The 21638-nt window shown below is 35.8% G+C and overlaps 3 protein-coding genes across 3 annotated transcripts; 1 reads left to right on the top strand and 2 right to left on the bottom strand.

Moving 5' to 3' along the window:
* Window positions 1-2856: 2856 nt before the first annotated feature.
* Window positions 2857-8191, top strand: LOC120326816 (claudin-7-like). Its single transcript, XM_039393165.2, has 6 exons — window positions 2857-3121; window positions 3519-3639; window positions 6301-6465; window positions 6850-6987; window positions 7306-7393; window positions 8011-8191. Exons 1-6 carry the CDS (start codon window positions 3014-3016, stop codon window positions 8063-8065), a joined length of 675 nt encoding a protein of 224 aa, XP_039249099.2. The 5' UTR covers window positions 2857-3013; the 3' UTR covers window positions 8066-8191.
* A 127-nt stretch (window positions 8192-8318) lies between these two features.
* On the bottom strand, window positions 8319-10901 carry LOC120326826 (protein C3orf33-like). Its single transcript, XM_039393176.2, has 5 exons — window positions 10712-10901; window positions 10576-10635; window positions 9882-10044; window positions 9470-9639; window positions 8319-8804 (listed from the first exon to the last, which is right to left on the bottom strand). The coding sequence occupies exons 1-5, from the start codon at window positions 10766-10768 to the stop codon at window positions 8637-8639; spliced, it is 618 nt and encodes a 205-aa protein (XP_039249110.2). The 5' UTR covers window positions 10769-10901; the 3' UTR covers window positions 8319-8636.
* On the bottom strand, window positions 10851-12691 carry LOC120326838 (transcription initiation factor TFIID subunit 13-like). Its single transcript, XM_078116033.1, has 2 exons — window positions 12430-12691; window positions 10851-12158 (listed from the first exon to the last, which is right to left on the bottom strand). The coding sequence occupies exon 2, from the start codon at window positions 12090-12092 to the stop codon at window positions 11733-11735; it is 360 nt and encodes a 119-aa protein (XP_077972159.1). The 5' UTR covers window positions 12093-12158; window positions 12430-12691; the 3' UTR covers window positions 10851-11732.
* Window positions 12692-21638: the final 8947 nt, after the last annotated feature.

Raw genomic sequence — 21638 nt, 5'->3', positions numbered from 1 at the left:
AGCTTTAGGCCTATAAACATTTGAACTTTCTTGGCATGAAGCGCGTTTCAAAGAACGGCGAGGATAGTTTGTGCCACCATGCATCCGCAGAAAATAATTGACAAAAAAATATAACAATTGACACATATAAACCAAATAGGACTCGGAGATAGTTTCTGTGAAAAATTCAGGTTATATACTGCAATATTCAAAGAAGATTCACGCCATATATTCATAATCAGGTCAAAAAGCTTTTTGTTGGGCGTCTATACATGTTACAAAAGTTGAACACTCACCACAATTAGCTGCTGAGTTAGTGCACAGGCATCCATATATTCATTTTTACCTATAAGCGTCTACACTTAGCTGATTTACCACTGCTTCTACCGCGATCACTATCAGAAATATTTTTCAACATGCGGTGATAATGATACTGAGCATTCATCAACAAAAATATCCTCTATCCATAACTTTGTACAAATCTCATGGTACTATTTTTCATTTGCAGTATGTACGCAAAATCAGAATGTATCTGTTTGATCAACTAAATAAAAACTGAGAATTCCGCGCTGAAAAATAGTAACAAAAAAGTTCGACAGTAAATTCATTTATTTTCTCTAGTTTATATTCATTTCATATAAGTGCGCCGATTACCTAGTTAATCTACCTCCAGCTCATCTGCACAAAAAATGAACAAAACATAGTTCCTGTTCCAAAACTTTATTGCGTGTACATCTTTAATAAGTTTCGATTATGTTGATTGAGGATGTTTCAAGTGCAAGCTTCAGTTTATTTTGGGTCATTCCGATTTATGATGTATATTTGTGCCGCTATATTGTTATATGATTCAATAGTATGGTGATCTGGAGTAAAACTTTGGGTATTGATAGTATGTTTTGTGTGCTTCATAACAAGCTTCGACTGAGTTGGGCATTTGCTGAAAATGAATGTATAAGTTTCGGGAAAATGATATAATCGTCAGCTATGTATTGTTTCGCATATTGCTGTTTTCTATAGATTTATACAGCATGAGCATCGTCCTCCAGCATCAACTAACTGGCGGAAGCCGATGACACATTCGATATCATGTTACATATATCATCAGAACGACCTGCTACGTGTTTGTAAAGAACTGTCATACTATGCGACACGTAAAAATATGAGTAAATATGGCCCATGCTTAAACGATCATGATTTGGTGAAACCGAGATAATCCGGAAAACAGAACATCCGTTTTGCTCTGCCTCACCTCTGTCGTGTTGTTATTGCTGTTTTACGTTGATATCAACCCACGGTGATAAAATCGCCCACAAAATTTGTAACAATGTCGCTCAAATATTGCAACCAAATTTATCAGTGTGTGACTCGTGTTTCATTTAACCGTTCTCCACATAGTATATTTAACCTATGCTCATCCTGTGCACAGGTTATCAAATCTACGGGCGATTTATTGATGCGGTGTGTAAAATCTTCTTCTCATTTACCTCTTTCGGGCTGAATATATTCACTTCCAAAGAACAGGGATACACTTTTATAGTAGGACTTGAACTACAGTACTGTAATAATATAATGAACTGTATTTTACTACCTAGCATATATAGGCTACTGATGAGAAACAGAGTTATCGAACATTGCCCCAAGGCTGCGCGCAGTGGTCTGATTCAGGGATAATCAGCGGACACGTTCTTCTTTTTTTAGACGAGCGCATCAAATTGGTAACATGAACCACAGCTGACGACAAGCGTTATATTTGGAGTTTCGAAAGTTATGTATTGGATTTATGCAAAGCGCACCATATCAATGTAACTTATATAGTCACATACACACATTTTCTGAAATGAGAGAACCTGTTGTTGGTAAGTTCGATACAAATGATGACCTGTTCTCAAAATTTTGAATCCCATTACTGGTTGTGGGTGAAGACACTACTGACATATGGTATACGATGGTCCTTCTTTATTGAATTACTCACAGTAATTTGGATGGTCGGTGTTTCTATAATTTTCTGTCATTTTCAGACCGTCTTCACCGGCGACAGATCTTCTTATGAGTCAAGAACCTCGCACTCTCGTTCGGGCCATACTGTTGTATCACACGCCCGATTTGGGGCACATTCGTAGGATCGCGGAAACACAGGTTCAAGGGTTACTGCTTTTCAGATCAAGTAGACATAAGTTCATACGGCATCGAATGTAACTTTAGCCATATCAGGATCGGTTTGACGAAAATAAAATTGAAATGATTTTGATGAATCATCCAGGGAAAATAAAGCTGATAAACCGAATTATGAATGTTCTCTCCAACTCTCTAAGTAATAGAGTAGAGATATGAGGTAATATCGTGGCAGCGTTACGCGATGTCCTTGATTGAACGCCTAACCAATCCAACCATATGTTCCAGCGCGTCCCCATCCCAATGTTTAGGATATATAACACATTAACACATTGAACGCTAAAATAAAAATACGACAATCGTCAAACATTATGCAATAACGTGAACGAATAGCAAACAAGTTAATTATTAGCTTTTTTTTTAAACTACATATATACACATGCTGTTTGTTGCATATGTTGTTTTATCTGGTCTGAGTTTGTGATAGGTACTTCATAATGACTTAACCATATAGGTGCTATTAATTTTCATTTACCTGTCTCAGAAGTACGATGTACATTAGGATAGTGACCCTGAAGTTCTTTCTTCTGACAGCGAATGCCCTGTTGTTAGAATAGACCACATCATTAAAATCAACTTTCGGAGACAATAGTCTGTATTCGCTGATAGATGAGAATGACATAAGAAGTTAATTCAGATACGAACGTAGCCTTTTATTTTTGTTAGTTTCTATTCGTGTGCTTGCTCGTTTGATTTGTATGCGGACGAACAGCAGGCTAACAAAACAAAGATGTTAATTTCTTCAAAGAATAAATGATATCAGACAGATAACAACGTTCTGCGATCTCTTGTCAAAACTAATTGTACACTTTTAGTAACATAAAATAGACTTAATAGAAATTTATGATCAACAGAAACCACAATGGCAAAAAAGCCTATATATTATGCGAGCCTTGCGTTAAATGTATTAGGACATTATGGTTTGCTGGTAGCGACAGGGATCCCATACTGGAGGAAAAGCAGTTGGCAAGTAAGTAAAATTGAGCCTCAATACTGCTTTTTCTATCTTTAGGCGTATTGCGTAATATAATTATCAGCGAAGAATCACAATTTTATCCAAAAGTATGATCATTAATTACAGAAACTGTATGTAAATTCTTGATAAAAATACGCATCAATATACCAATACTTTAATATTGTATATTTGATTGCGTACCTTGAACCGTCTTTCAATATCTTTTCATTATTGTAATTAAATTTTTCAACCTAAGTTATAACTAATCTTCGTGAAAAGTAAACTCAGCAAAACGTTCAAGACATCATTCACTTCAATAGCGTGAATTCGAATCCCACAGCTGCATTTATATCACAAGTCCTTTAGCTAGTTTCCCTATAGGTCTGACCAAACGAAACATTCAATTTTATAGGTGTCTGATCCATTGTATGGCCGTATACCAACATTTGATGGACTATGGTGGCAATGCATGTCTCTGAAAACGGGAGGATTCACATGTAGCAACTACGGGATGCCGACACTATACGTTGATGGTAAATCGAATAAGCTTACTGTTATAGTGGTATTTCTTTTAAACCGTGCATGCTAAAGTATATCTGTTACGATTAGGTATTGGAGGTCCAAATTCTTTCTAGCCGTTTACTTACCCGTAAGGTATATGTTTATTCTCATAAAGACATTCTCATAAACTTCAGCACCAAACCCATTTACCTAAAATGAACGAGATCACACAGCCGCTTAGATCGCATACAAAAGTAGCACCGATGATTGTTATCGTTCCTTCAAATGAAAAGTTCGTAACAGATTTGTACGCAGAAAATTATCCTATTTCCTTCCATTCAGCAAGGACGAAGTGGCAAGCTTTCTTTGATCGTCCTGCGGAAATAGTCTTTTCTTTATTACCTATTTAGATCTGCTGATATTTCGAATTGTGAATTAAAAATGAAATCCAAACTCCCTTGTGTATTGTGAGTATTAGAACATGCATTCTGATATATATGCTGTGATATTATGTTGCTTTCGATTATACCATTTATATATGGTAAATTGAAAATGACGCCGTTAAAATATGTGTTTGGTGTTGAACCACAATTTAAAAAAAATATAAGTAATCAGTATAATATAACTATATAAACATAATATAAATATAAGTATCAAAATTATCAGCATTTTGAATATCGAATTATCACTGCTAAGTTTTCGTAAATTCAATTCATATGAAATTGAAGATGACCAAGACACTTTATCTTATAGGCAAAACCTTATAAGACACATCCATAATGTTTGAATGGTATTTTCAGGCTTTGCCAATACCGTAAGGATGAATGTTACGACAATCTTTTAGGATCAGGTATCATCCCATTTTATTTCAGCGAATTGTACATATTGCGTTCTATATGTATAAGCCCTATGTAGTATGGAGGCAGTTGGACCACCTCTACGAGGTCTTAGTATTGTCGGACGTGTTAACGTATGCAAACATTGATAAGACTGAGGCATTGAATCGACACAAAATGCATTGTTAGTTAATTTACACAAATGACGTTTTTCTCAATAAACATTTACATTGCAAGCTTAAAATGCAACAGAACGGAGAAATAGGCAAAGCGACATCACCAAACAAAATCGGGCCTCAGATAATTGTATTCTGTCGTCACATTCTTCTCAGATAACTTACGCTTGCTCAGTGCTATTGTGTTGTGCATACTTCTAGTTGAAATGTTTATTTTATGACTACCCTATGCTTAATTATTATCTCACAGGCAGATAATATTATAAAATCAATTAATTCAACCAGTTGTTTTGACGACATGTTTTAGAATATTATGATATATATATAATTCCAAGAAACAACATTGATACGGTAGCAGTTTACTAATATATGTAAACATGACAAATTATATAAAAAAATACAAGACGACAATATCTTCAAGAGTGTGGAGTAGGAAGTAGGGTTTGGTCGGTTTTCAATGGATTCGGAGCCGGTGTTGCATTTCCAAACTTCCTGGAATCACAATTCTGAAATAGTCGAAGTTGCAAACTTTCAATAATGATATAAATAAGTCAAACTTTTATACAGAAACTCAAAAAAAACTTTACTAAGTGCTTTTAACAGTTTACTGAAGAAACTCTTAAATGCAAGAGCTTTCGTCATCAAAATTACTTTTTTCATCTTATTCGGATCGTGAGTAGGAGTCGAACATTTTCCCAACCCGAAGCCGAATTCAAAAATTTTTTTTAGCGAAGCGCCGGGAGTCGACTGTAGATATTCTTGTATTTGAATATAGATTTCATTCAAATAGGTCTGAAAAAATACATGTCGATTATATTGGCATGACCAGATTTAAGAAACAGAATTTTTTGCTCACTCTCTCGTCTCTCTGTATACTGTATTCACTTTCTTTGCATATGAACATATTAATACAGAGGTCGACTCATGCTATGAATTTATAGATTTCCATCGAGAGTGTTATTTATAGATTACTGCACTTAGTCTTGAAAGTCAGAATCTTTTTGTAATGTTATTTAGTGGCTATAAATACGAAACATTCTATAAAATGTACCTGAGAGCGACAACACGCAACAATCGTAAGCGGAGTATTCATGAGTAAATTCATGAGTATTTACACCCAGAGTGTCTATATAGCAATAATCATGTAACAGATTTGCACAGAATAAAGAATCATTAAGTTAGATCCTAGAACAATGCATTTGGGATAAATCAATAACAACCGCTGTGACGCAGATAATAGCCGCGTGGAGTTAGCAGGACAGGACACGTAACTACGCTTGCCAAACGGCGGGCGTGTACAAAGAATGCCAAGCATGAGCCATAGATGCGTTGTCAATGTTGCTGCTCAGATATGTATTACTTTCATAAGCTACCATTTATGGTGCAAATATATATTAACGAATCCCATTTTTAGTACGCTCCAAATGTATTAATTCAACATTTCTGATGTTTTGCTTAATATTATTTTGCATATAAAGTTCTATCCTGGAGTAAATAGTGATTTGCCAAACCTTGGAATTCGGACGCAAGAAAAGCTGCCCTGGAGGTATTTATTTAGTCCCGCAATCTATCTGACAAGATGCTACTTACAGTCAATTTTTGAGCAATACAGCAATTTCCATTTTTTTTTCTGAAAATCGAAATAATATAAACGATGCAATATTCATTTGCCCTGTTTTAGCTGGAATTCAAGCTTGTCGAGGGCTGATGACGACGGCATGTGTGCTCACGTTTTTCGGCCTTATCATCAACATGTTGGTGGTAGACTGCTCAAATATTTTGGGAAACGGAACTAAAGCAAGGAGAAGTCTGACTCTTGCAGCCGGCGCCATGATTTTAGTTTCATGTAAGATTTAAGTATTGTTTTGCTATGGGAAATATAGTTATCAAAAGCGATTTGTTATGTTTAAGTGATCCTACACTACCTGGCGGGATTAAATTTTTTGTCAGTAGGTTCCATCACAAAAGTTCTATTTTTCAGCCGGTTCTGTTACAAACAGAACATTGACAGTGACTAGTAATCTTAAAAAATTCCGTGAGACGGTTCTATAGAACCGACTGAATCACACCACTGACTATCTCTAAATGTGACTGACGTAATGCTAAGTTTATAATGGCATGAAAACACAGTTTTGCACTATAAGAATATACTCATGCGAGAGAAAACCTGGCCGAGGGAACATCAAAACATTGAACATATAATTTTGTCGTTAATTTTGCTTCATCATAGGGTTATGCACATTGGGAGCAACTTCGTTTTACGCCTGGCAAGTAACATATCAGTTCTACAATCCTTACTACCAAGAAAGGGAATTTAAATATGAATATGGACCTTGCCTGTATGTGGCATGGGTTTCAATGGCATTTTGTAAGTAAAGCAAAGTTTTTTAAGTTTGCATCCCAGATAATAAGTCGCTGTTGTTTCGAGTCAATCTTCCATATTTCGGTAAACCACCTTTATACTGAGAGCCAAACTAGGATTTAATAATGTATTGACAAAATGTACATCGTCATCAACATAGCCTATCGTGGGCCATTGCCACAACGAGCTGAAAAATTCTCGATTTGTAATGCAACATTTTCACAACTCCTGTCTCCCCAAAACTGGCAATTGATCATTGCGTTCGATTGCATACGAGCGCATCCCAATATTACAATTCTTCTAACTAAGTACTATTATTTTTAGTGCTGATATCCGGATGCATATTATTCTTTGGAGCATGCAAAGATAAGGGGGATGACGAATACGATGGATATCGGTATCGAACACCAAGGTCAGTAATATCTCACTATGTATATATATGAATCGGAAGCCAGATAATGCTAATATTTTGAATCGGAACTTGAGGGCATATTCAACGCGAATAGTGAAGATATTCCAAATTCAGATGGTACAGTCGCGGTAGGCGGGAGCGTGAGCTTTTTCGCGCTTGCTCTCGTTGTGTTAGGATAATCCCCGGTCGGATACGAACTAGCAAGGAGGTGTGCCCGCTTCCCATTGAATATACTTGTGTATTTTGAATATTTCAAGAATAAACTATGCATTCGGTCATCGTACTACGTTGGATGTAGTCCATTGACTGCTTGAGCATATGGCGAACCACGGTCTCTCGTCTGGTCACCAGTTAATGGGGTTAGCCACTCATTTGTTTCAGCACTTGATGATGGAGGAGTCGGGAGTCCAGCAATCCTTTCGCACATATCCTACCGCCCATAGGATACGCAGGGTGATCAGAGGTGAGATGTCACGTATGTACCAAACGATTAGCACAATGCGCCAACTTTCGAGCTTTGATGAAAGTATTTTTTGCTCTTTTTTAACGACGTTTGGTACTACTTGCTATGATCGTAAATTAATTTTTGTCAATTATTGAACTGTATTTCATACCAGAGAAACAATACCAAGTTCTGCATTTGATGACCACCGGAAAACCGATTACGTTTGACACCGATTCTTCACCAAAGTTGTGACCAAGAGCCACTCTTCAAAGAACTTTACCCAGAAACATTAAGTCAGACTTAGAAAAAAGAACATTACATACTGTATCAGATTGTGTAGAAGCTTTTTTTTTTTGTATAATTTATCATTATCTGTATATACATCGCCTGTAATATTTTCAACAGGATTATCTTTAAACAAGAAATCTGTTTTACAGCTGGCGGAGAACTATAGCTGACGGAGAAATACATTAACAGTCATACAATGAATATTATTTATTGAAAAATCAAATATTTGTACCAAACTATAATTCAACACAGTGAACAGGTTTTAAATTAGTTTGTATCAGTGCTGTAATGATATCTGTAATACATGGCTCTCACAGGTTTAAATCAATACCATACAAATCTCTCAGTGCAACAGGTGTCCCAAGTATTCTTTCATACCCTTCCCACTGTTAGTGGAGGGTCAGAACCTTGCTTGGAGCAAAGTTGGACAAACAAAAATTCACAGTCCCGCCATGATAAGGTCCTTATTAGGTCCCAGCAATCAGTTACGATTTGTCCCCCAAGTCATAGTCAATCCTTCCAGATTCCTCTTTTCTTGATTGCTGCTTTTTTCTGGGCCTTAAGCAATGATCTCTGAAGAGATTGCTGTACTTTAAGATGATAGCAGTTGGGTACATTATCAACAGCCCCATATCCCATCTTTACAACATATATGTTATAATTGCGAAGAATGGCATACTAGAATAAAATGAGTGAATGTATTTGATTATACGAAACAGCATAGAATATATTGAGGACAAATGTTGAATAAATTAAAATGTTGAGTGGTGAAAATTGTGAATTCCTAGCTAAGAATACCATTATTTTTCAAAATATCCAATTATAATTAAAAACTTTTGTCTAGTTTTTGATAAATGGTGCTGAACCACCACAAACTGGCACCTATCACTAAATCTTAGCTTTGAAGTAGATTTATATTATATACAAACATATATTCCATGGTTTTCGAGCCGTCACTTCCCCGCTGAATAAGGTTTGTTTAAAGAGCACTACAATGCTAAAAGATAATCTGATTTGAAATATTCTAGTTCTAGTGAGATATTGGGTATTTCCGTAGTGTGTGTACCAGGTTAGGCCATAAATTTATTCCGATTTTTCTTATTCTAGTTCTATTACGAACCATGATTAGACAGTCGGAGGACTGTCTGTGTTAGCCACGTGAATATACCCATAGTTTTCAGTCCCTTTACACAACTTGATGTAAAATAGGCGAACAAAATTAGTTACCACACTTCTGGAGCGCCAGATATTGAAATTTAATTAAAGAATGCACTGACCATTAGGGCCAGGGGCATAATAAACTATGCATGCTCTCTGTAAATTTGAAGTGAACGTAAAGATACCTTTCTTCTGTAAATAACAGCAGGAGCATTTTGATCTTTCTCAACATGATTTAATAATTCAAACCATACTGCTTTCCCTTCAATCTCTCCTCTAACAAGATCAATTCCAACATCATTCATTGATACTCCAGCCATATCCAGTGATATCAAACCATTATTATCCAGTTGTTCTGAAAGTAGAAATGTTATGTTAATTCTCTTAGCAAATTGAAACAATTACAGTAAATAGAATATTCATGGAATATTCAAACTTCTCCTAACCTGTCAAAATATTTAATAGCGAACGAGTGCAGAAAACTAATACCATATGATTACAAAATTTTCAATTATAAAAAAATTAGACAACATGGACAGTGGACACAAAGGTAAAAGTTATATAAATATATTGATTCTGGAACAAACGTTATCTCACTTTGAAATCTCCTCACAATAGTTGCAGCTGGATATGACATTGATGGTATATGCTCAATATGTAATGTGTTATTTGTGCAAACATTTTGGACTATTCCACGAAGTTTGATCCTCTTTTGAATAAAATCTTTCGGAATATCAGAAGCAGCATTGAATTTTGTGAACTGTCAAACAAAACAATTGAGTTGAATTAAATCAAGAAATTTATCAATTAATGATTCATTTTTTTTAATTTGCATGTAACAGAATTATTTGCAACTAAAAAAGAGCAAAAATAAAGAGGGAATTTCGAAGGTTAATACTTTGACTAGGAGAATAGAAGTAAACTTCATTTCAGTGCTAACGAACTACTAATAGCCAGGCCGGTAAGGTTTTTGTACACCAAGGCGTGGATTTGAAGCCGCGGCCACCTCAGTTACAAGAGCTATGGGTGTATTTACTGGACTACCAACACCCCGAAAATTGGTTCATGTTGACTGGTGGATATGGGGTTGCAAATTTGCAATTGTTAAAGTTCAATTATTTCCAGTATATAAAACCATATTTTGAACATCATTTTTAAATCAAAATCGGTGAAGATGCCATATATGTTTCATATATTTACCACTCTAGTTAACAACAAATGTCAAGATAATGGAATCATTATCCAAAAATTACCATAAATGACTACAGTGATATTGCAAATATAAACTCACGAGTCTTGATCTTCTTACAATCATAAAAACACCTATTCCAGCAATCACATATCCTGCATTCTGTTAAAAACATAATAATAATACATAAAAAAAAGTCTGGCATAATAAATACACTAAAGAATACAGCAAAAATTACCTTCACAATCCTAATGTGCTTGTCAAAAAATTCTGATGCTTTATTCACAACATCCATTCTTGTGCGGAATGTAAAACATTTTGACAATCCTTAGATTCAAATCACATGACTAACTTACGATAAAAACCATGAAAGTTAATCTATAAATGTAAGATAAAGTAAAACAACAAAAACAGAAAATATGTTAACACCAGACAAACTGAAAAAATTTGATTTACATCAGTATTGTTCGAACTCTATCATCAAAAAAAATTAATGGAGTAAGTTAGGTCAGAATAATCTCCATCACATTGTAGTGTGATCAAGTGCCAATTATGTTATAGCAATCTTCCCAGTTTGCATTTTTTAGATTGGAATGAAATTTAAACATTCAAAATACTAATAGGCGAGTAGCCTAGACTCAAACAATTATACTCCAGTCCAGGAATGTGCAACATTTTTTGTCGGTGGCCCATATAACCAACTTCAGACATTCAGCTGGTCTGCACAAAAAATTTGGTTTTTCCATGGATACAACGAATTAAAAAATTCGCACAATGCAAAAATCAAATGCAGCGACAAGAGGACAGAAACATTACATATTTTTAACCATGTGAGCGCATTTTTAAACATAAACTGTCGGATTAGGATTTTATGCTTGGTGGGGAAAATCTGAGTGTTGACAAGGTGTGTTGAGCTGAGTGTTGCACACCCCTGCTTCAGATTAAACTATGAAGATATCACACCTATGGTACCGGTATAATAAATTGGATAGGCAGAGCTAAACCGGAATGATCCGGTTCTTCCAAACTATAATAGCTCCTTACTTAATAGCTGCTTGTTCAGAGCAAAACAAACATAAATATTTTATATAAAGAGTGAATGATAAATTATGGCCTCTTGATTTGATTAAAACATTATCAAATATTTTGTACAGACGAATTAGTCTTTGTAAGACATGATTCGGTTTATTGCACAATCGGACCATTTATATTCACAATTCTTTTCCCATTTAGTTCTTTTTCAAGTGCAAATTTGGAAATCAAAACTTCGCTTCATCAAAAGCCCTTCTTGCTTTTTTAAGTTCTTCATTCATAGTTAATAAGTCTTTAACTCTGGCATATTTTCTTGCATCTTTTTGTATGAGATAAACAATGTCTTCAACTTGCACTCTTCCAGGCCTTCCGATCTGCAATGCTTTATGTGTGAGTTCTGTTATAAATTCTATAACAAGTTCTTCTATGAGTTCTGCTGATTCTGTATAGGGGTTGGTATCATCTCCGAAGCCATACATCATACATCGAATTTCTTTAAAAAACAGACGTTTCTTTTTATCTAAATCTTGTTGGCTGCTAGATTTTGAATGTTGAGGACTTTGCTTTGTACCATCAGAGTCTGCCATTTCCACCAATTCTTATGTTATTGGAGAGCTTGCAATAAATTAATTTGTTAGCTGCTAGTCGGGGGTCTGAGACGAATGCCGAAATTAATAAATTCAATTTTCAATACCTGAATTTTACATGTTACTGCAATTACTAACGATACCTATAAAAATGAAAACGCACATAAATCTCACAAGCCGCGTCGGATTTCCGCTTTTTGGATTTTACAAAGAGCAGTCCATAGAGCCATAAGCGACACAGGTAACTTACGTGCATACATTTGTGTATAAACAGGATTTTAGGATATGTTTGTGACTAGGTTTATCGTAAGTTCGTAACAATGGAAATTTAACTTACCCACATTCAACTTAAAGATTTTAAAATTGATTGTGAAAATTTCGATTATCTGCAGTAATCTAAAATCAAACCTAAAATGGTTGCTACCCCGAGCATAGATTTCGTTGGATAATCAAACCAATCACTCATTTTATTTCGGTTCTCCGGCATAAACAACACAAAAAGTAAACAGACTAACAAAATGCAGAGATACCCGGGATGCGAGCATAACTTAAAATAAAGTTAAAAAGTCACGTACCCACTACCCAACATAAATTAAAAAAAAAAAAAAAAAAAAAAAACAGGAGAGTGAACGCGATTCAAAATCGGGCAACATTTTTGATGGGGCTTTAAAAAAAACAGCAAATTCAAGTAGATCATATAATTAGAGTTAGTTCGGATACCTATAATTTATACTATCCGGATAACGGATATATCCGGTTACAGTGGCGCAGCCAGGGGGGGGGGGGGGGGGGGTCGGGGTCGAACCCCCCCCCCCCCTTTTGAATTTTCCGAAAAGTGAAAAAGTTGCCGATAACATGTGCAATTGCCTTCTGCTGAAATCGCCGTTCGTTTTCATCAACGCGGCATGTTATTTATTCCGTGAACGCCCTTTACATGTGTTTATTCTCTCTAATCTCACAAATTTGTGCCGCGGGAACAATGGTAACTATTTTATTTTTGTACCCGCACGGAAATGTGAAAACTGAAAAAGCGTGCAATTGCCTTCTGCTAAAATCGCCCATGTTTTCATCAGCGTGTTATTTGGGCCGTAAACGCCCTTACGTCGGTTTTTATTCTTTCTAAATCATAAATTTGTGCCACGATAAACATGATAATTATTTTATTTTTGTACTTTGCACGGAATTGTGAATTCGTGAGTTATTATACGTTCATCGGTGGCGAGGTTCTAAAGACAAAAGAAGGAGTAAAACCGCGATCTAAATTTGATTGAAAAGCGGCATTATAAAATACTGAAAATAGAACCGTAAACAATATAAGTTTTGTTGAGTCCCGCGACAGTCTAAAAAAGCTTTTCTAGTCGCAAAATCGCAAAATTTCGTGTGCCTATGGCGCACATTATGTTTGGTCGCCGTTTAGGAACATACCGTCACTAAAATCGAAACACGGTTAATTGTGGGTGGGATTTGCCTTTTATCCATTACTTACGATTTTTTCCCGGTTTGTGATGATATATAAGATAATTAATCCGAAGTATATCCATCAATCTTTATTGTACTGAAATAAATTTTACTCCATGAGAATTCACAGCAGATTTACGGATTTTTCAGGAGGTTTTATCTTTAAAAATAATCGGAGTGTCAGCATTGCGATTGAACGAAGTCAATGTTACAAGCACATCTCAAATTTGTCGAATTTGCAAAATAGAAAAAATACGGATCAAAACAATATATGATAGGCGACGGGCAGTTACCACAAATTTTTATTTTTATGTCGGCAAATGGCCGAGGTATTTTGAAATTGTGAATTGTAAAAAATTGTTTTGTTTTGTCGACGCAAATGCTGGTTAAATTGAAGACAATTAAATTAATAAAGCAAGACATTTTAAATATGCCCTTATCGGTCACGAATTGATTACTTAGCACAACAGAAAAATCATTTTTCGTTGTTTAAGAAGTGGCGTGATCGCGGCGATTTTTGATTACGAAATAAAATTGTACTCTTCGGGATTTTATATCAGTTAATGTGATTTTTCTAACGGCGATAACGAGTTGGCAAGATTCCAAAAATACGTATTAAAATTAAATACACCGTTTGTCCTCATATTTTTATGTCCACCGATGCCGTGGCATTTCAGAGAACTAATGTTTTTATTTTGACATAAGAAGAAGCAACCGCGAGTTACGTTGGACACAATTAACTTAATAATTTAGAACATTTTAGAATTTTGTAGTTGTCAGAGATTGAATATTTCACGCGACAAGAATAATCATTATACGCTGAAAAGACGTCCCTTTAACGAGCGCGTAATTCGAAGACTGTTACAGACCGCAATGGGAATTTATGATTATGAACCCCCCCCCCCCCTTTTGAAAATCCTGGCTGCGCGCCTGTCCGGGTATCTCGTATTTTAACTATGCGGTTAACCGGATAGTTGCCGCTAATTTTGGAGAACCGATTTCACACGATTTTCGAGGCGAATTGACTAAAAACCAACACACAGTTATATTGCAAATACGTACTATTTTTCTCGAATAAAAATGATTGTGCATTTCGATGTTGCATGTGTCAATAAATAAAAATTTAAGCTCCGTAATCGTACAGAAGTACAGCTGAATAATATAATGAAACGTGCTTTTTTGAATACTGTGTCCTAATTGTCTTCCCTCAACTGCTACGTTATTTTATCCTATTCAAATCATATGTAAAGAATTATATTATTGGACACGTCAGTGTACATAACGATCGTTTTAATATTATGTTGTTGTTGTTATTATTCTCCTCTTTCGTCATGATGAAATCGCTTTTCTCTTCGAATACTGGACCAATTGCTTTGAATTTTTTTACTGGTTAAAGATTGATTTTTTTGCCAGAAGGCTATTACTTTTACTTATTTCAAAAATGCTGTGGACTTCAATAGATTCGTTTTTCATGTGTCAGATTAAAAAATAGCGACACCTTGTGACGTATCCATATATTTGAGCACAGCTCTCTTGTTTCTTATTATTGTTAAATTTTTTTTAAAGTTTCTTTTTGTGTCTAGAGCATTTTTTCTTAAAATTTTGACTTATACTAAATTTTGGTGTCGCACACTCACGATGACCATTTCTTTAAGCTTTTGTGTTCAACTAGTTTAACCGTAAATATATACTACTACGGTTTAACATACATCTGACTTAGATAGAATATATTTATTGGACACGTTTAGTGGACATAACGATCGTTTTTTGGACACGTTTAGTGGCCATAACGATCGTTTCAATATTATGTTGTTGTTGTTGTTCTTGTTCTTTGACACGTTTTTAAAAAATCGCTTTTCTCTTCGAATACTGGACCAATTGCTTTGAAATTTTCAGTGGTTAAAGATAAATTTCTTCGCTAGAAGGCTATTACTTTTATTTATTTCAAAATTTTGCGTGAATTCTATGAAATTTGATATTTCGTCTAAAATTTTGCTGTATTATTTTTGGACACGTAGTGGACATAACGATCGTTTCAATATTGTGTTGTTGTTGTTGTTGTTGTTCTTTGACACGTTTTTAAAAAGTCGCTTTTCTCTTCGAATACTGGACCAATTGCTTTGAAATTTTCAGTGGTTAAAGATAAAAATTTTCTCCAGAAGGCTATTACTTTTTTTTTCGCTATGACGTCATCAAAATTATGTGACTCTACGTGTCCATATATTTGAGCATAGCTCTCTTGTTTATCCATGGGAACACGAATTTTAGTCAGTGTCATGACTGGCTGTACGTTTTGATTCTGCAAAATTCTTGCTACTGGAAATTCAGCACTTTTTTGAGGGTACCGGTAGCGCCAAAGGTACCGGTAAAGACTGATTCGCTCTGGTCTAACGTGTCCATATATTCGTGCGTAGCTCTCTTGTGTTGTTATTGGACACGTAGTGGACATAACGATCGTTTCAATATTATGTTGTTGTTGTTGTTCTTGTTCTTGTTCTTTGACACGTTTTTAAAAAGTCGCTTTTCTCTTCGAATACTGGACCAATTGCTTTGAAATTTTCAGTGGTTGAAGATTAATTTTTTCGCTAGAAGGCTATTACTTTTATTTATTTCAAAATTTTGCGTGAATTCTATGAAATTTGATATTTCGTCTAAAATTTTGCTGTATTATTTTTTATCCATGGGAACACGGATTTTAGTCAGTGTCATGACTGGCTGTACGTTTTGATTCTGCAAAATTCTTGCTACTGGAAATTCAGAACTTTTTTGAGGGTACCGGTAGCGTCAAAGGTACCGGTAAGGACTGATTCGCTCTGGTCTGACGTGTCCATATATTTGTGCGTAGCTCTCTTGTGTTGTTCTTGTTGGACACGTAGTGGACATAACGATCGTTTCAATATTATGTTGTTGTTGTTGTTGTTCTTTGACACATTTTTAAAAAGTCGCTTTTCTCTTCGAATACTGGACCAATTGCTTTGAAATTTTCAGTGGTTAAAGAGTAATTTTTTTGCTAGAAGGCTATTACTTTTATTTATTTCAAAATTTTGCATGAATTCTATGAAATTTGATATTTCGTCTAAAATTTTGCTGTATTATTTTTTATCCATGGGAACACGGATTTTAGTCAGTGTCATGACTGGCTGTACGTTTTGATTCTGCAAAATTCTTGCTACTGGAAATTCAGAACTTTTTTGAGGGTACCGGTAGCGTCAAAGGTACCGGTAAGGACTGATTCGCTCTGGTCTAACGTGTCCATATATTTGTGCGTAGCTCTCTTGTTGTTCTTTGACACGTTTTGAAGAAATCGCTTTTCTCTTTGATTACTGGACCAATTGCTTTAAAATTTTCAGTGGTTGAAGATAAAAATTTTCTTCAGAAGGCTATTACTTTTTTTTTGCTATGACGTCATCAAAATTATTGCCATTAGGTGGCGCTACGTGTCCATATATTTAAGCATAGCTCTTTTGTTTCGGCTGGTATATCTATTGATTCGGTTGATACATGGAAATTTGAAAAAAAACATATATACCAGAGTTAAAAGTAAGCACATAACATTTGTTCGTGAACCCAAAATTTTGAAATACTACACAGATTACATGTGTGACGACCCTTGTTTTATCTGTTAAATGCTGTCATGTTATAATATTGCCTTATTTGGTATTTTGGCATTGGGGACACTGGGGGCGCTGTGACACTCTCGGTTCTGTTCTTTTATGTGTGGCTGTTAGCGTGTGATGTGGTTGGTACCGCTACAGTGTGGTTGGTTTTTGGTTTGATTTCAGTCATGAGTGTCTGGGGGAGTGCCCCTGGTATCCGGTGGGTTATCAGGGATGTTTGTTTGTGGTTTTGTGACTGCGGGATGGGTATTTGATGGATGTTTTTATGCTAGAAAATAGGCTGATATTATTGTTTCAGTGCAGTGCCATTGCAGTTATTTTAGCGTTGTATGTTTGGTTGTTGTCAGGGAATTAGCTATCATCAGTAGGCCTACTGTTCAAAGTGTTTTTATTGTGTATATTCTGTTTTCTTGCATTGTGCTGCCTGGTACTTGTCGCTTCATTGTATGCTTGTCGTTTTGTTTGGAGTATTTGCTTGGGTTGAGATTGATGAATAATAAATAGAATCAAATTGCATAACTTGAAGTGAATATTGACGTAAGACCATATGGGAAGATATTCTAAACTTGGATAATTATTTCATAGACTGCCGGTACGCTACATATTGAATCGAAAGTATTGTGGAATAAGTCCTTGAAATTCAAACTGGTTTATTTCATCATGAAATGCGTTCCTCCAATACACGCAACAACTGAAAGCCACACCCGACCAAAAAGCAACAAACTCACACCCACCCAACCAATGCTTTTCAACTGAATTCGTTTAGGTTAGTCTTGCTTATACTGTACCTCTAGTTCCAATCTAACTTTATAAAGCGAATGAGCTCTTATATTAAGCGCAATATTTACATTTGTTCTGCGTGTTTTGTGATGTAATAGTAAAGTTTACTTCAGCATTCCACGGATGACTAAAATATAGGCAGATTAGTGTGAAAAAAGTTGTTATTGATTAAATGCTCTGGGAGATGTCAGTCGCCACTCAACAAAAATATAAAAATCGCTAATGCGCATATGCATTATTTATACTGCTCTATTATCCGGTTAATCGTCACAATAATATCCGGATATCAGATAGCAAAATAGCTCTCGGTTATCCGGTTAACCGCTATCCGGATAATTCAACCCTAGATATAATGTAAGAAACTTCTAACAACTGCTCCCGTTTCTGAAGTCTGATTGATGAAAATTTACCGATCCACATAATCCCGCAACATCACCTAACCAGCAAGATGCCATCGTGTTTTGTTAGCTTTTCCCATTAGACATGGTCGCAAACAGAAGCTCATTTTTGTGGTTTTGTTAGCAATTTGTCTCCGCTTCCTAGGAAGTATTAGTTTAGTTGCAATAGTAAAAAATTGGACACCCAAAAACTCGTGATAGACAAGGATAAAATGGATATGAAAACAAAATTATTAGGATATTAGGTAATAGTTGAACGTGTTTGAACTTAAAATAATTCTAATCTTACACATAAATGAGAAGCGACCCAAAGTAATAAAACGCAACAATTAGAATACCTGTTTGCTGCTATGGCATCCAGCGTCATGCCCCGGGGATATCATAACAAGTTATAAATGACCACTTGTTGAGGAGACATCATGGACAATGGGCGGCTAGCATTATCGACTAGTCCTGCGTGCATTTGAATTTGGATTTTGTCTGGCTTATCAGACATACTTTGGAAATCTTCTTTGTATTTATAACTATATACAATTGCAATACATGTATTCGAAACCATAAATATGTCCTTGTCAGACCAGATAACAACAACAACAGTTTAGCCAGTAAACAACAAGAAATATCTTATCAATACCTACAGATTGTAAGCACCAACTTTCAAAAAGGATTCCCCCCTTTTTCATTATTACATTCAGCGAAATAACACAAACTAATTTAACGTTAGTGTTTGGTCAGGACAGGCTGGCAAGTATATCGTATGAAAACAAACCGGTCGCCATTACTGGTTTATCACGTCTCCCTTCACACTGAAATGCATTTTTTCTTTATCCTATTTGTACAACTACAGTGTGCATTTTCGGCATGAGTAAAAATAAATAACCGATACTGGTCAAACTAGATAAGTTGCAATTGAACAAGAGGAAACAAGTCATCAATGTCAGCCGCGTCATCGCACTTCCTCTTATGATTTTTCGTAAAGCTTGTTTTATTCAGATTTGCTTGTAGAGGGGAGGTCAGGAAGAAGTCTTGCTACAGTGAAAGTCGGGAGGTCAGTTAGCAATAGCATTCGTATCCTATGAACTAATTGATATGCACCCGCATTGATTGGACCACTATTATTTGATTGGAGTATTCGATTGTATTAAGGTTGCAGATAGAAGGTTATTCTAAAAACCAAAATTAAAAATATGATTGAAATAACATGCAATGAGCGTCTGGGGAAAAAGGTTCAAGTGAAATGTAATCCTGATGATACAATTGGTGATCTAAAGAAATGAATCGCAGCTCAAACTGGGACAGAATAGGATAAAATTGTCTTGAAGAAATGGTATACTATTTTTAAAGATCACATTACATTAAGAGATTACGAGATACATGATGGAATGGACTTGGAACTATATTATAAAGGAATAGAATGACATAAACTTCTGCAATGTAAGATATTGTTGACCTAAAGAATGATCATCGGCGTACATTGGTCGACAGTAAAACAACCAAAACAATAAACTAATTTTTATTTAAAAAATATTATGCTTTAACATTTGTTTTTTCCACAAACGTTTTAAGATGAACAATTCTTTTGGTGTCACAAATACCGTGACGTATATTTGAGCTATTTTACTACTAATTTTATTACTAATTTGTGTTGGAAGACAATTTTATTCGCGGGTGTGGTGCTGTATAAATCATATAAATACAAATAAATACAGAATATATATCAAAGTTATTCAATTTTATAGTATAAAATTTATTTACGTCAGATTTGGTGTTTATTAATTTGCAACAGAACCTCTTTGTCATATGGCTCCGGTGTATTGTGATTTGGTATTTTCATATTCTGCTAAATGTTCTTTTTATTGCACATTTTCTGAATCTCGTGCTTTCAGTAAAATTGATTCGGTGACTCGGCGGTGTGGCGCATCGTGCTATTAGTTAGGAATGGACCTTTCCCCGAGCATCGACTTCCTTGTTTACTTCATGACATTGGCCAATCAGCAAGATGCAAAAAGCGACGTAACAATGCCCCTTTCCGCATCCGCTCAGACACTTTTCTCACTCAGACCAATATTGCTCAGACAGATTTTCAGGCGATGTTGTAAACATTACCTCGTTTTCGAACTCTATACGTTGTTTCCAGTTGTGTTTCAGAAATTTAAATATAAATCAGATAATTCAATGATCACTATGTCTTTTTAGAAGTTTTAAAATTTAATCGCAGTAATAAAGAATTGGTGTAGAAATAGCTGTGATATTCTAAGCTAAAAGGACCTACCGGTACTTCTAAAAACAGATTATTGTACGCGATGCATTATAATGATGGTTTAAAACAAATACCTCATTTTACAGGGGCCAACTCGCGGAACCACTCTTAAAACAAGAGAGCAACGCTCAAATATATGAACACGTGGACTAGAGCGAAGCAGGGTTTACCTTTGACGTTACCGGTACCGTACCCTCAAAAAGTTCCGGGTTTTCAGTCGCAAGAATTTTCACAGTCAGCCGTCACGCTTGGCGGATTAAAAACCGTGTTCCCATAATTAAAAATTAATACAGCGCAATTTTGGATGAAATATTAGATCTCATAAGATTCATAGAAAATTCAGGAATAAATGAAAGTAATAGCCTTCTGGCAAAAAAATCAATCTTGAACGATAATGACGAAAGAAAATAACAATAACAACAAAATTTTGAAACGATCGTTATGGCCGCTAAACGTGTCCAATAAGCCCTGAAAACTTTGCAATGGTAAAGTCAACCACTGTAAAGTATGGGAAGAATTTTTCGGGGGTCAAAGGTCGGGGAAAGGTCCATACTGTACGCTCGTCACAGCACCTTTTGATTAGCCTGCGTGAATTCGCAGGTTCGAATCCCATGCGAAAATTGTTATGTGCGGGAGGATAGCTGGACTCCTCGCCGCCGCAGGGTGGTTTACGTAACCACTGGTCAGTTGCGGTTTCTCCGTCATCAAGTCCATACTTTCAGTAACAAGGATAGGATAGGATTTAATCATATGGCGAACCACGGCCTCTCGTCCGGTTACCAGTCCAGGTCGGGTATGAAATTAGTTAGCCAGTTATTTGTTTTCGGAAGCATGGACTTGATGGTAGAGGAAGCCATAACCGAACAGCGGTTACGTGAACCACCCTACGGCGGCGAGGAGTCCAGCAATCCTCTCGCACATAATCATCCCCGCATTGGATGCGAACCCACGCAAGGTAATCAGAGATGCGGTGGCGAGCGTATTCCTAACGCTTAGCACGATGCGCCACACCGCCGAACCACAAATAACTGGC

The sequence above is a fragment of the Styela clava genome, chromosome 9 (genome assembly GCF_964204865.1).
Source record: "Styela clava chromosome 9, kaStyClav1.hap1.2, whole genome shotgun sequence".
NCBI lineage: Eukaryota > Metazoa > Chordata > Ascidiacea > Stolidobranchia > Styelidae > Styela > Styela clava.
Note: the sequence above shows the minus strand (reverse complement) of the source record. Positions and strands in the feature narration are given on the sequence as shown.

What these genes read in the sequence shown, in the direction of transcription:
- LOC120326816 (XM_039393165.2), top strand. Translation starts at nt 3,014, where the DNA reads ATGGCAAAAAAGCCTATATATTATGCGAGCCTTGCGTTAAATGTATTA. An exon ending in GGAGGAAAAGCAGTTGGCAA is followed by an intron (nt 3,122 to 3,518) that starts GTAAGTAAAATT and finishes TCAATTTTATAG; the next exon opens with GTGTCTGATCCATTGTATGG. An exon ending in GCCGACACTATACGTTGATG is followed by an intron (nt 3,640 to 6,300) that starts GTAAATCGAATA and finishes GCCCTGTTTTAG; the next exon opens with CTGGAATTCAAGCTTGTCGA.
- LOC120326826 (XM_039393176.2), bottom strand. Translation starts at nt 10,768, where the DNA reads ATGGATGTTGTGAATAAAGCATCAGAATTTTTTGACAAGCACATTAGG. An exon ending in TATTGTGAGGAGATTTCAAA is followed by an intron (nt 9,640 to 9,881) that starts GTGAGATAACGT and finishes TTCTACTTTCAG; the next exon opens with AACAACTGGATAATAATGGT. An exon ending in CTGTTATTTACAGAAGAAAG is followed by an intron (nt 8,805 to 9,469) that starts GTATCTTTACGT and finishes ATTTTATTCTAG; the next exon opens with TATGCCATTCTTCGCAATTA.
- LOC120326838 (XM_078116033.1), bottom strand. Translation starts at nt 12,092, where the DNA reads ATGGCAGACTCTGATGGTACAAAGCAAAGTCCTCAACATTCAAAATCT.